This window comes from Eublepharis macularius, chromosome 3, assembly GCF_028583425.1.
Source record: "Eublepharis macularius isolate TG4126 chromosome 3, MPM_Emac_v1.0, whole genome shotgun sequence".
Classification (NCBI taxonomy): Eukaryota; Metazoa; Chordata; class Lepidosauria; order Squamata; family Eublepharidae; genus Eublepharis; species Eublepharis macularius.
Window position 1 is genome coordinate 2,874,486 of NC_072792.1, and position 13,661 is coordinate 2,888,146.

At 44.3% G+C, this 13,661-nt stretch overlaps 1 protein-coding gene across 2 annotated transcripts in view; it reads right to left on the minus strand.

Annotated features, from left to right (window-relative positions):
• The window catches only part of GTF2F2 (general transcription factor IIF subunit 2), a 98,534-nt gene that overhangs the window by 12,592 nt on the left and 72,281 nt on the right, over positions 1 to 13,661 (minus strand). For both annotated transcript variants that reach the window (XM_054973684.1, XM_054973683.1), the window contains one exon: positions 9,323 to 9,466. In XM_054973684.1, the coding sequence (XP_054829659.1) occupies positions 9,323 to 9,466 (144 nt within the window). The remainder of the gene's footprint in view (positions 1 to 9,322; positions 9,467 to 13,661) is intronic.

Here is a 13,661-nt window from a genome sequence, read left to right on the forward strand (position 1 = left end):
TCTCCAATGGGTCCTCTACAATTAACGTTATATCATCCGCAAATGCTCTGACCTTGTATGAATAGTCCTTAACTTTTATTCCTCGAATTTCCTCGTCTTGTCGTATTTGTATCATCAGGATCTCCAATACTAAAATGAACAACAGTGGAGACAACGGGCAACCTTGTCTTGTTCCTTTACTAATAGTCAATTTCTTAGTCAATTCATCATTCACCACAATTGCTGCAGTCTGGTCTCTGTAAATTTCCTTAATTGCTCTGATGAATCTCTCTCCCAGTTGTAGCTTTTCCATAGTGGCAAACATAAAGTCCCAGTTTAAATTGTCAAACGCCTTTTCAGCATCAACAAAGAAGAAACCAACCTCTTTGTCACAACGCTCATCATAATATTCAATAGCATTAATCACTGTCCTTAAATTGTCTCTGATTTGTCTGTCTGGCAAAAAGCCTGCTTGTTCCTCCTCTATAACTTCCGAGAGCCACCCCTTCAGTCTCTCCGCCAATATCTTCGCAAAGATTTTATAGTCATTATTAAGTAACGATATAGGTCTGTAATTTTTCACATTAGTCAAGTCTTGGCCCTCTTTTGGGATCAATGATATGTTCGCCTCCGACCAAGTGTCTGGAATCCTTTGATCCCTTAAAACTCCATTGATCACCTCCTTTAGGAATGGTGCCAGCTCATTAGCCATTGTCTTATAAAATTTAGCCGTAAGTCCATCTGGCCCTGGCGCCTTTCCTAGATTTGCAGATTGTATTGCCTTACTTATTTCCTCATCCGTTACTTCACTGTTCAATTTATTTCTCCAAACTTCCGAAATTTCTGGAAGTTTCATTTTCTCCAAATATGACGCTATTGATTCTTTGTTTACTTCTTTCTTATTATACAGCTTAGCGTAGAATTTATAAAAGGCTCTACTAATGGTAGTCTGTTCCAAATACGTTTTGTTATCTTCACAGATTTTATTTATTGTTTTCTTTTCCCTTCTCTTCTTCAATTGCCATGCCAGGTACTTCCCCGGTTTATTTGCACCCTCAAACGCTTTCTGATTCAGCCTTTTAAGGTTCCACTCCAGTTCTTTATTACTCATTGCTGTTAGCTGTTCTTGAAGTATTTTAATTTCCTGATATAATTTCTTTTTCCCTGGTCTCTTTTTTAGCTGTATTTCTTTGGCTTTTATTTTCTCCTCAATCTCTAGTCTCTTCTCCTCTTTCTTCTTTCTTGCTCTACCATTTAAGTCCATTAGTATGCCCCTTATAACCGCCTTATAAGCATCCCAAACTTTATCAGTTGGTACTTCTTTGTTCACGTTGTATTGTATAAAAAACTTTGTCTCTCTTCTCAGTATTTCCATGTTCTCTCTTTCCTGTAGCAAATCCTCATTTATTCTCCATGCTTTCCTTTTTCTCCTTTTCCCTAATTTCCACATAATTGGGTTGTGATCTGAGCCTACCATCGGCATTATTTCTACCTCCTTAGTCCATAACGCCAAGTCTTTTGAGGCCCAGATCATATCAATTCTTGATAATGTAGAGTGTCTTGCAGAATAGAAAGTAAACTGTCTACTTTTAGGATATTCTCTTCTCCATACATCTTCAAGAGTCTCTTGTTGAATCAGCTCAAAAAAGAGCTTTGGTAATAATCCTCTTTTCTTTTGTGCCATTGTGGTCTTTTTATCCAGTTCCAAGTCTGTCACTCCATTGAAGTCTCCAGCAAGAATTATCTGATCATATGAAAGGTCGTCTAAATGCTTCCTCAAGTCCTCAAAGAAGCTTTCTTTTGCACCATTAGGTGCATAAATTCCGACTACCAACACTCTCTTTAAGTTCCAAGTACATTCCACTGCTACAAATCTGGCTTCCACATCTTTCATTATGAATTTTGGTTGTAGCTCCTCATTTACATACAACACCACTCCTCTTTTTTTCTTACTTGAGGCCGCTACAAAGTCCTTGCCCAATTTTCCCAATTTTAAATATTTTACATCCTGTTTTCGAATATGAGTCTCTTGCAAACAAACAATATCACATTTTTGTTTTAATAGCCAGTGGAAGATACTTTTCCTCTTATTCGGTGAATTTAGTCCATTTACATTCCAAGATAGTACTTTACATTCCATACTCATAATCTTGTTGGTAAGTCTTTTTCATTGTCCCTTATAAATCGCTCCATTTCCCGCTCAGATCTGATACGCTTTTTGGCACCTCCAAATTCAAAGGACAAACCCTCTGGAAGCTCCCATCTGTACCTGATTTTCATGTCCTTCAACATCTGGATTAGCGCTTTATATTTTTTCCGATCTAGTAACACTGATCTGGGTAATTCCTTCATTATAATGATTGTCTTGCCATCGATCTCCAATGGATCTTGAAACTGTTTAGTCACAATCTTCTCTTTCATGTTTCGTGTTGTAAATTGTACGATCACGTCTCTTGGTATTTTCCTCTGGGTTGCAATTCTCGAGTTCACACGATATGCCACATCTAGGATAGCCACAACTTCCTCCTCCTCCTTCCCCAGGTATTCAGCTAACACCTCAGTCATCTGTTCTTGCGCTGTCTTTCCTTCCATTTCCGGCAGACCGCGAAATCTCAGCTGCTTCTCCATGTGTCTACTTTCCGCAACCGCCATCCTTCCCCTCATCAGTCTCATCTCTGTTTGTTGCGTATCTGCTAAGTTCTCCATCGCTCCTTCTACTGTTTTAACTCTCTGCTGCGTCCCTTGTAATTCGTTTTGTATTGTTTCCATACCTTTCTTCACCTCTGACAGCTCCGATTTTACTTCTGACAGCTCCGATTTTACTGTCTGTTTAACCTCTTTAATCAGCTCCAATTTCATGTCTTTAAATTCCTTGATCACCTCTAAAAGTTTTTTGTCCAGGTTTTCTATTGCCGATTGCCACTCTTTTTTCGACATCGTGGGGCTTGCTTTAGCTCGCTCCCACGAGTCCGCTCTCTTCCTTAACTCCGTGGCGTTAAATTTAGTACCTTTTTTATTTCAAATGTCCCGGTCTTCTTGCATAAATTAATTTTTAAAGGGTCCAAAATGTCGGGCGTTTTTTCTCTATGGTCTCTCTATGATTTTGTAATCCAAAATGGCCTACTTCCTTTTCCGCTGAGGCCGCGACCCTTCCCCTCTCAAAGATGGCGATTCCCTTCTTCCTGCCCTCCAGCAAGGGCCGCTTCTTTCCAGCCACTCTATTGTTGTTACGCACTTCCTGTCCCCCGTCTTCCCACAGCAGATCTCGCGATGGTGTCTTTTTCTCACAGCTCCAAAACCACAGGTATTCAAAACAATAGTCCAATTTCTTTAATAACTTCTTTAAACTTAGTCTCTTTTCAAATACAACTCCTGCCGAGTCTTCCCCTCCTTTTCACTAATCTGTTGCAGTTTAAAAATCTACTTTTTTTCCTCTCTCTTTTTATCAATCTGTCCCGTATCGGAAGATAGTGATCTTTACCTTCCCTTCACTTTTCTCGGGTTGTAATCGCTGTTTCGATTTTAAGTTCTCCTCTCCGCTTCTTCTCCCAATCGAAGCTTGGGTATGTAGGTCTTATGCCAGCCGAATTGGCCCCAAAACTGCCGCAGAGATTGTAGCCGACCCGTCGCAGGGTGGGACCTCAAGGATCGGGAGGGGACCCGTTGCGCAGAGCCCCCCCTCGTCCGAGATCTAACTCGCCCTAGGGTCTTGAGCGTTCTTTGCCTGCTCTCCGCCTGAGAGCAGTCGGCCACGGGCTATTTTCACCCCGCCGGCCGCTTAAAACGGCAGTCCGGTCAGCTCCGCAAATGGAGCTGCGTTAGACCTCCATGGATCCCAAACCGGAAGTCTCCGGTTTTATCATTTCTTGTATTAAATTTGGATTGATAAAAAAAAAATCTGTCTTACATAATAGGAAAAGGAAACACACCAGTTTGGCAGCCCAGTGCAATGACAAGATCCTCTGCACTGATGAACTGTAATGGGGTAAAGCAAGACACTCGACACTTGGCATGGGCTGCCAGGAAAACAAATGCACCATGAAGCCAAGTCCTTGTGCCTTTGCAAGGAGGAAAGAGCAAGAGAAAGGGAAGTAGCAAGTTACACAAAAGTTGAATGCTGGGCAATGGGGGGAGATAGATAATCATTTACCATAAACAAACGAGAAGAAGGGGCTGATGTAGAAAGATTCTGACCTTTTGCGATTTTCCAGACAATATCTGGGCAAGAATGTCATGCTCCAAACGACGGAGTGCAGCAACAGTTCCTGTCCAGACTGCCTGCATCCACAGACGCATGTGCAATGTCATGATTTAGTGAGGCAGAAATAACAGGGAAGGTTCCTCCCACACATGCACACCCTTCACTGCTTAATAACGCAGAATATACATATGTTACGGTTCACTTTTTACTTATGTGGGAAGGGTTACTCTTCATGCCTGAGCAGCTTCATTTTCAAAACTGCCTGCAGTGTCTGAGAAAAGATTCCTTGTTCAGAGAATGAGATCTGCGGGGTCCCCCGTGCCCATGAAAAAATTAAGCTAGCTGAGCTCTGCAACAGACACGTGTATCCACATTTTCCAACCAGAGACTATGGTAAATTTGTTTAAACAACTATTTAAAACTTATTTCCCCTAGACAACTTGGACTCAAGGAAGGTCATTCCCTGCTCTTTCCCTCAACCTTTTTGGCCCAAGTACAGAAGAATGAAGCGCCTCCCCCTGCAGATGCTGCTGTGCCAGCAAACCGACAGGCAGGCAGAGCACACCCTGGTTAGCCAGAGATGCTTCAGTAGGGCTTCCAGCATCTCAGGGGTTTGCCTCAGACTTGTCTGGGCGCTGTGCAGGTCTGGGAGGCGAAGACAGGCAGAAGGCACACCTGTTGCCTCCCCTGCACTGCTGGCCCCAGTACGGCTGTCCAGTTGTTTACCCCAAGGATCCGGCCCTGCTTGCCAAGCAGAAAGTGTGCTGCTGTAGTCACACATGTTGGAGGTAGCCGACCCCTGCCCTGAAGGAGCAGACTAGGGAATATTAAAAACCATTCATTTTGTTCTAGGTACTTGCCTTGAAGTTCAAAATATCCCTCTGGTTAGTCATAAACTTGTCACCTCTCCCAGTCCTTAAAGCTGTGACTGGGGAAGTTGCAAGACACACTCAGTTCACCCTTAAACCTTTCCTTCTCTGCAAAGAAATGTTTGAATGTGGGACTTAAATGGACCTGAATATGGAAGAAGAAATCAGGAGGTTTCAATTAGACATGGGCACAAATCAAAATACGAATCAAATTTCGTGACAAATCGGGCCAATTCGTGTACTGCAAGAACGCGTTTCGTGGGGCCTTTTTTTTTCAAAAATCCATGACTTTTGGGGCCGATTAGTTTGATTCATGATGCCAGACAGGCTACTGCCAATCCATTGATTCCCTAGGCAACATAGGCCTGGAATGTCTGTAGACCTTTGTTGCTGTGGAAACCCCAATCTTAGCCCACATAACCTTGATAGGCAGCTCTCTCTGCCAGCCTGAGAACTCCCATTCTGTTCTATGACAGCAATGAGCGGGGGGGGGATGGGCCTTCTGTAGCCATGGGAACACCAATCTCATCCCTCCAAACCCTGTTAGGCAGGTCTGTCTGCCAACCAGAGAGCTCCGATTCTGCTCTGAGAGTTCTTTATATAAGGCACAGGTCTCTGCCTCGTGCTTTCAGTTCCAGCAGACAGAGGGAGAGGGAGGAGCTGCTGCTGGGATTTGGAGTGAGAGAGAGTGGATTTGGGAGCTTTTGGCTGGATTTGCTGCTGCTTCAAAAGAGACTGAAAAGCCTCTTATTTTCTGCTCTTGTCCTTGCTGGGAAGGTTGTTGGGTGAGGGTGCCTTTGAAGTTTCCCTGCAAGTTTGGAATCTCTGGGTATGAATGGGGCCGTTGCAGGGCCCTGGGATCGGACGAATCACAAACCTAATGAATCATTTCATGAAATGGGACAATTTCATGAAAGTTCGCGGTTCATGGAACGCAATGAATCATGAAACTCAGGGTTCTTTTTCCCCCGTTTCGTGCCATTCTCTAGTTTCAATCAATAAATGTATCATTTTGGTTCTGACTTCCTTTCCCCCACATAACAAGATTAGATATTTCAAGGCTCATAAGAAGGGCTTTGCTGGATCAGACTAGTAGCCCATTATACTTTTACAGAGTGGCCAGTTAGTTGCCCAAGAGGGCCAACAAAGACAGTATACAACTGAGGAACGGTCCCAGTGTAAGAATTTTGAGTTGAGTTAGAGCACTGAGCCATCTTGGATGCTTTGCTTGATTCATTGTATGTAAAAGGCTTGAGCTTCAAATATTTAGTATTAATTAAATAAAATTTAGCTAAGCTTCCCTTAGCTAAACACACCTCTTACTCCCAGCTGAGGACAGAGGCATGTTTAGGTAAAATAATGCAGGGAGTAAGAGGTACTGCATGCAGTGTTTTGATAAGCCCCTTCCTTGGTGCAGGAGAGTGCTGGGGAGGGAGACCGCAAAGGCCACACAGGGCTTGTCCCTAACCTTGAGATACAGTGCAGAGGCCGCATGGTCTTACTTCCTGTTCTGAGGAACAGACCTGTTGTCTGTTCAAGAGGCCAATATCTCAGCCAGCCATTTTGGATTTGACTGTAGTAAATTGGTTGAAGCTAAACTGTAGTAAATTTGTTGAAGTTCCATTCTATTTTTTATTAAGTAAAAAACACTGATGGTGCTGATGGCTGGAACCCACGGTCTCCAATCTCAATCAAGTTTCCACAATTCGTATATCCAGCATCTTTGCCAGAATAAAAGGAACAAAAAAAATTAAACTAGCTGGAGAGAGACAAAAAGAGATAAAAGAAATGTTCTTACAATATGCCAGAATGAATTTTCTGTTGTCGACTGTGTGGTACTGTTTTCCATGTAATCCTTATAACTTGTACTCAGTAGCCTCCAAGACTTGTGTGGACAACATACAAGGACCTCAAAAGAGAAAAGAAGACCATGCTGCCTCAGCAGCCTGTAAGCCTTAATCAGCCCTGGTGAGAAGGAAAGAGGCAGAAGTCTCCAGTCATAAAAAGTAGCCCACCCCAGCCAGAGGAGTTTCTGACAGCCCATGGCTCCCAGTCTCCCAGGCCCCCTCTGAAGCTGCCTCCTAGCAAAGGGTTTCTCTGTTTTACAGCATCCGGAGGCAAAGACTCCCTTTACTCCCTGTGGCTAGCAGCCATTGATGGACCTCCTCCATTAATCTGTCTGATCTTGTTTTAAAGCCATTTATGCTTGTGCCTATCGCTATATCCTCTGGCAGTGAATTCCACAATTTAATTATTCACGAGTTCTTCCTTCTGTCTATCTCAAATCTATTCTTCATCAATTTCACTGGGTGCCCCCAAAGTCTAACATTATAGGACAGGCAGAAAAAGTTCTCCCTCCACCCTTTCCCAATCCATACTGGTTCCCTAAAAGATACAATGGACAGGTATTTCCAAAACATATGGACAATATTTGCATCTCTGAGCTGGCATTTTTTGCTTGTGCCAATTCAATAATACCCTTTAATATCAGAGGGTGGAAGATACTATAAAATGGAGGGGGGAAGAACAATGTAAGCTACTTTAGGTCCCGAAGGTATAAATGAAGTAAATGAACAAATAAAACACCTTAACTACAGTTTTAAAAGCTCTCTTTCATTTATACATTAACCACATTATATCCAATATCGTTCCAAATATATTCACAACCTTTCTGAAGAATTGGGCAACTGATATCCTTTTCCCACTTAATCTGACGTTGTTGCTCTTTAGTCTGTAAATGATTCACAAACCAATATCGTTCACCTAGTCGACCTTTATATATAGTGGGGTTTGATTCCCCCCTCCTCCGCTTGAAGCCAGCTGGGTGACCTGGGGTTAGTCACAGCTCTCTCAGAGCTCTCAGACGCACCCACCTCACAGGGTGATTGTTGTAAGGATAATAATAATACACTCTGTAAACCGCTCTGAGTGGGAGTTAAGTTGTCCTGAAGGGTGGTATATAAATCAAATGTTGTTATTATTATCAATTCTGATTTTCTTCTTTTTAACAGATCTTTAGATTTTTTTGAGCTATACATTTCATTTGAAACCACTGAAAAAGATGGACAATATCTCTCCACTTCACTGAAATTTCACATTTTGAGTTCTTTAAGAAACAGGCCAAACGGACCTAGTTTCCTCATCAGTCCTGTAACTCCATCTCTCATCATCACCTCCCTGTGGCTCAGCTCTTCAGAGACCCTTCCTGAAAACCACAGCTGCAGCACAGGCACCTGCCTCACACAAACCAGGGTTAAAACAGACACAAGTGACACAAGCGGTATCCCTTGGAAGATCTATGAAAAAGTGCATAACCACACAAGGAAAACAAAAGCCTATACCCTATATTGTTTATAAAAAAGAATGAAAAATCTATTTCTAGAAAACACACACACAATTATGCACCAGATACACAGTAAAATATAACTGAATCCAATGACTATTTGCAAGAATCCATAAATAGAAAAAATATGAGACTCAAACAATCACACACCACAAACATTATGGTTGCTACTGGAGCACGTTTCAAAATATCTTCTTCAGATAATCAAATATTCTTCTTGCTCCAGGTATGTGAAAGAAGCTTCTTTTACTCCTACATGAAGCCACCCACGGATTCAAAAAGCTACAGGTAACTGGTTGTCTCTCTCAGGCCCTTACGCCGCAAGGTCACAGCTGTCAAATTTTATGTCAATAGAAGGAGCTGATGTACGCATGTCACAGCACACCAGATGGACCTCTTCACTGAACCGCATGGAAGTACATGTCGGACCAGAGAGCGCCACATGCACACTGGAGCTCCCATGCCAGAAACAGACTGCTGCACAAGGACTGTTGTTTTCTTTCCCTCTGAATTTATACGGCTTGAAATTTGAATCTAATACATGAAGGAGCCACAGGGATGACTACTGCATCAACATATCAAGCCAAACCCTTGCCATTTTTCCCAGTTCAATACAAGCACTGTATGTATCTTCTTTCATTGTCGTTTTGAATACCTGATGTATGAAGACTTACCTGCTTAGGTCCTAGGACTTGCATTTAATACAACAACCAGGCAGGCCAACAGAAACATATCTAATTGTTAAACACACATCAAAACAATATTTATATGTCCCTTTTAATCTACCCAAAGTATTTAACATATATGTTGCTCCTATTTAGAGTACGTTTTGAGGAAATATACTCTACATCAACCATTCTTAAGTGATAAATATACTACTTAGTGGAAAGCGGTATCACTTTAGACAGTATTTTCAGAGCAAGAGCTTACCACGGGTTGTTTGGTTATGTCCACTAAGTCTTTAATATTGTAATATTGGTGTTTTTCAAAAGCTGAAAAGAGCATGTCCAACACTTGCTGCTTTTCAGCCCGGGCCCGTTTTCCGTCTTCTTTCTTCTTTTTTTCATACTCAATCTGTTGAGTTGAAGAATGCAAGTTAAACTGTGTTTCCAACACGTAACAGCAGAGCATCCATGTTAACTTGTAGCAACAGGAGAAATTATTTTAGTACAGCACGAGCAGAAATCTTTATTAGATATAAGAAGGTAATAGTTGAAGGGTTTGGTTTAGATCAGGCGTACTGAACGATAAGCCAAATCATGCCAATTCTATGTTAATCTGATTTATCCCACCATGTACATCAGCTCACTCAAGTAGTACCCTATCGGTCACTGAATCACACCGCAGACAGTTGTGTCCGGAGTCTGAGACACAGCCCCCGGCCTCGCTGGGAGGAAGCTGCCCTGCTGCCCCAGCCGGCAGCCAGGGCCAGAACCTGCCCTTCCCAGGGGAAAGGGGCAAGGGTCCAAAGCCTCAGAGGGCTAGAAGGGGCAGGGAGAGGCCAGCCAGTCCCACCCTCCAGGGGGAGCATAGGGGGCTAAGCAAAATGAAGGGAGAGTGCAAAGACAGGGGGGATGGGGACCCAGCAGCTGCCCAACCAGAGCCATTACCAACCAAGGAGGAGAAGCAGCCACAACAGCTCAGAGCCATGCCCCAGCCCACACCTCAGCTAGAAGACAGTAACCTGGCTCAGGAGATGCCAAGAGCAAAGCCCCTCCGGGTGGAGCTGCTGGAGGCACTCTGCTGGAAAGGCGGGGTGGCCAGCCAAGGGGCCACAGCTGGGCCTGACTTCAGCAACCAGCTCAGCCAGAGAGGCCTGGCAGCCAGTCAATGAGACACAGCTGTTGCTGACCTGTGCAGCCAAGCCAGCTACCCCAACTGCAGCAGCTTGAGACAGCCCAGAACATTGCTGGGAGGCCAGGGAGGGGTGTGGCCTGGCAGGTGGAGCCTGCAAGGAGGGTGGGTGGGAAGAGAAGGCCCTGTAAAGGATGGCTCAGCAGAGCACTGGGGTGGTGGGTTTGAGGAGGAGTGATGGTGTGGAGTTAGGGAGGAGTGGTGTGAGAGCAGAGGCTTGGAGGAGAGTTGTTGGAGGAATGGATGGTGGAGACCGCAGAGGGTGAGCAGCCCAACTTGAGCAGGCCAGCAAGTGGACCGAGAGGGAGTCTGGGTGAGGCATACTGCCCCTCCTTCCACGGAGCAAGGTCCTGTGGCATCCCTGGCACCCCTCTGATGTCAGGGCCAGCCTGGCCGGCACCCCGCCCAGCAGCAGCAACAGCAAGCGCTGACAAGTTGCTGATGATTTCTGCATTTATTTTACTATGTTTTTAAGTTCTACAGGTCAGTTAGTCTAAAAAGTGACTACATCAACTGAATGCTTCGTGTGATAGGGCCTGCTAGCTACTAGAGATAGGCACGAACATCAATACAAACCCAAAAAAGCCACAAACAGCCCAATCTGCTGTTCGCGAACAAGCTGTTCGTGAGGCCCCATTCTAAACAAACAGGTGGTTGTTGCAAGCTTTGTTCGTTGCTGTTTGTCAAGCCAGACAGTCTGGCACCTGCAATCAAGTTCCCTGACAACTTAGGCAGGGATTGTCTGAACTCCTGCTGTTGCCCTGGAAACCCCAATCTAAGCCCAATTTCGCTTGATAGGCAGGTCTTCCTTTCAAGTGTGGAGCTCCAAATTTATTACAAGGGAGCAAAGACTAGGGGGGAGGGGGGTCTCCCAGCTCTGACTTTGCAGACAGTGGAGAGACAGTTGCTGTTGGCATTTTGATAGAGAGTGTGCATTGGAGCTTGAATTTTCTTTTTGTGTGGTGGGATAGGGATCTACCCCTTAAAGTTCCAGAGCTACTGCCAGGCTCTGGGGCCAAGCTATTATTTATTATTGGTACCTTTCCTGGTGCCTGCTCAGGTCAGGTTTCTGGGAGTGGTGCAGTAGAGATCTTGACTTGGAAGATGGCTGGAAGAGAGCCTGCTGGCCCCCACAAACAGCCAACCACGAACATGTTCTTGAACAGGGCCATGCTCATGGTTGTTCATAAGTCCCTGTTCGTGGATGGCAACAAACAACGAACATCATGTTCGGGGTTTTTTTTGTTCGTGCCCATCTCTACTAGCTACAGCTTTGGTAAGTGCTTTGTATTAAGAATAACCAACTTTTAAACAAAGCTATTAGATTAAGTGGACAGTTTTAGGTGGGTAGCTTTGTTGGTCTACAGTAGAACAGGAGAATTTGAGTCTAGTGGTACCTTAGACACCAACAAGATTTGTAGGCTTTTTGAGAGAGCTCCCTTTTTCAAGCACAAGTAGGAATGGAGATCCCTGAGCCTTTACATCCCAGCCAAAGATGGGTGGAGTTTACAAGAGAGAGCATCAGGATATAATGGTACAATGCAACTTGATTAAATAGGAGGCATGTAGCAAAGTAAGATGTCAGGATGTAAAGGTACAACGCAGCTTGATTAGTGCAGAAATTAGCATCTGTAGTGAGATAAGAATCCTAAGCCTCTATTCAGCTCCAGGGGTTTAATTGTGGATGAACTCCATTTCAGCAATCTCACGTTGAAACCTCCCCTTGAAGTTTCTGTTTGAGGATTGACACTTTTATGTCAACATTGGAATGTCTTTGAAGATTAAAATGTTCTCCACTGGTTTTTGAGTGTTGTGATTTCTAATGTCAGATTTATGTCCATTTATTCTTTTGCGCAGCAACTGACCTGTTGGCCCAATGTAGAAAGTAGAAGGGCATTGCTGACCCTTGATAGCACATATAATATTGAAAAATGAACAAGTGAATGAACCAGAGATGGTATAAAAACAGTGTTGCACTTACCTATGACTGTTGTTCATCTAGGTCTTCCGTGCAGGCACACACAGGACTGCGCGTGCGCAGGCCTGCCTATTTCAGAGATTTCTATAGCTCTATACCACTAGGGGGCGCCCTCGCCTCTCTACATGCGTGTGCGGCTGTTCTTCCCGCCAAAAACAGCCCCCTAAGAGGCAGGGTGCCTTCAACATACCCTAAGTCTTCTTTCGCCGCCATATTACAAGTTAAGCCCCAAGAGTGTTCGCGGGGAAGGAGGGAGGGCTTGCGTGCCTGCACGGAAGACCTAGATGAACAATAGTCACAGGTAAGTGCAACACTGTTTTTCATCGATGGTCTTCCTGTGCAGTCCCACATGGGAGATTATAAAGCTTAAATACCTGAGTGGAGGCAGAAAGAAGCAGTTATGAGAAGATCGATTGCAAGACTGCTATGCCAACTGCCGCCTCTTTCCTGTCTAGGACACCTAACGCGTAGTGCTTGACAAACATGTCAGCTGAGGCCCACATCACCACTCTGCAGATGTCTTGGAGTGGAACACCTTTCAGGAGAGCTGCTGACGATGCTGGAGACCTAGTACAATGAGCATGAATTCCTAGCGGACAAGGTAGGTTAGCAGTTTCATAGCACAATAGTATAGTCCGGACCACCCAACAAGCCAGGGTTTGAGGGGTCACCCTCTTACCCTCCTTATGACCCGAAAAACATATAAACAGGTCAGAATCCACCCTGAAAGATCGAACTCAGTCCAAGTAAAAAAGAATCACCCTACGCACATCTAAAGAGTGCAGGGCTTTCTCTGCATCTGAACCCTGTGTACAAAAGAATACTGGTAGGGAAATTTCCTGAGAAAGGTGAAAGCTAGAGACTACCCTAGGTAGAAACTCAATTTTTGTCCTAAGGACCACCTTTTCAGTGTGAACTTTCAGATAAGGGGGTTCGTACAACAATGCAGCTAATTTCCCCACCCTCCTGGCTGAAGTAATGGCCACTAAAAAGGCAACCTTCAATGATAGATAACGTAATGAGCACGTGGCCAAGGGCTTAGACATCAGTTTGGTCAACACTAAGAGCAAAGACCACTGAGGAACCACAGCCTTAACAGGAGGAAACAGATTGTTTAAACCTTTAAGGAATAATTTGGCAGTGTGGTGAGAAAACACTGTCTTGCGGTCTATCGGGGGGTGAAAAGCGGAGATAGCCGCCAAATACACCTTAACTGAAGAATTTGATAACCCTTGTTGTTTTAAACCCCACCAAAAGTCCAAGACTTCCGGTAGAGAGGAGACAAAAGGGTCCAAATTCCTCTCTAGACACCAGTTACTAAACGTTCTCCATTTAATAGCATAAGATTGATGAGTAGACAATCGCCTCGCGTTGTGTAAGACGTGAGCTACTCCGGAGGAAAAAGCTAGACTCGAGTGATCAGCTAAGCCGTCAGTT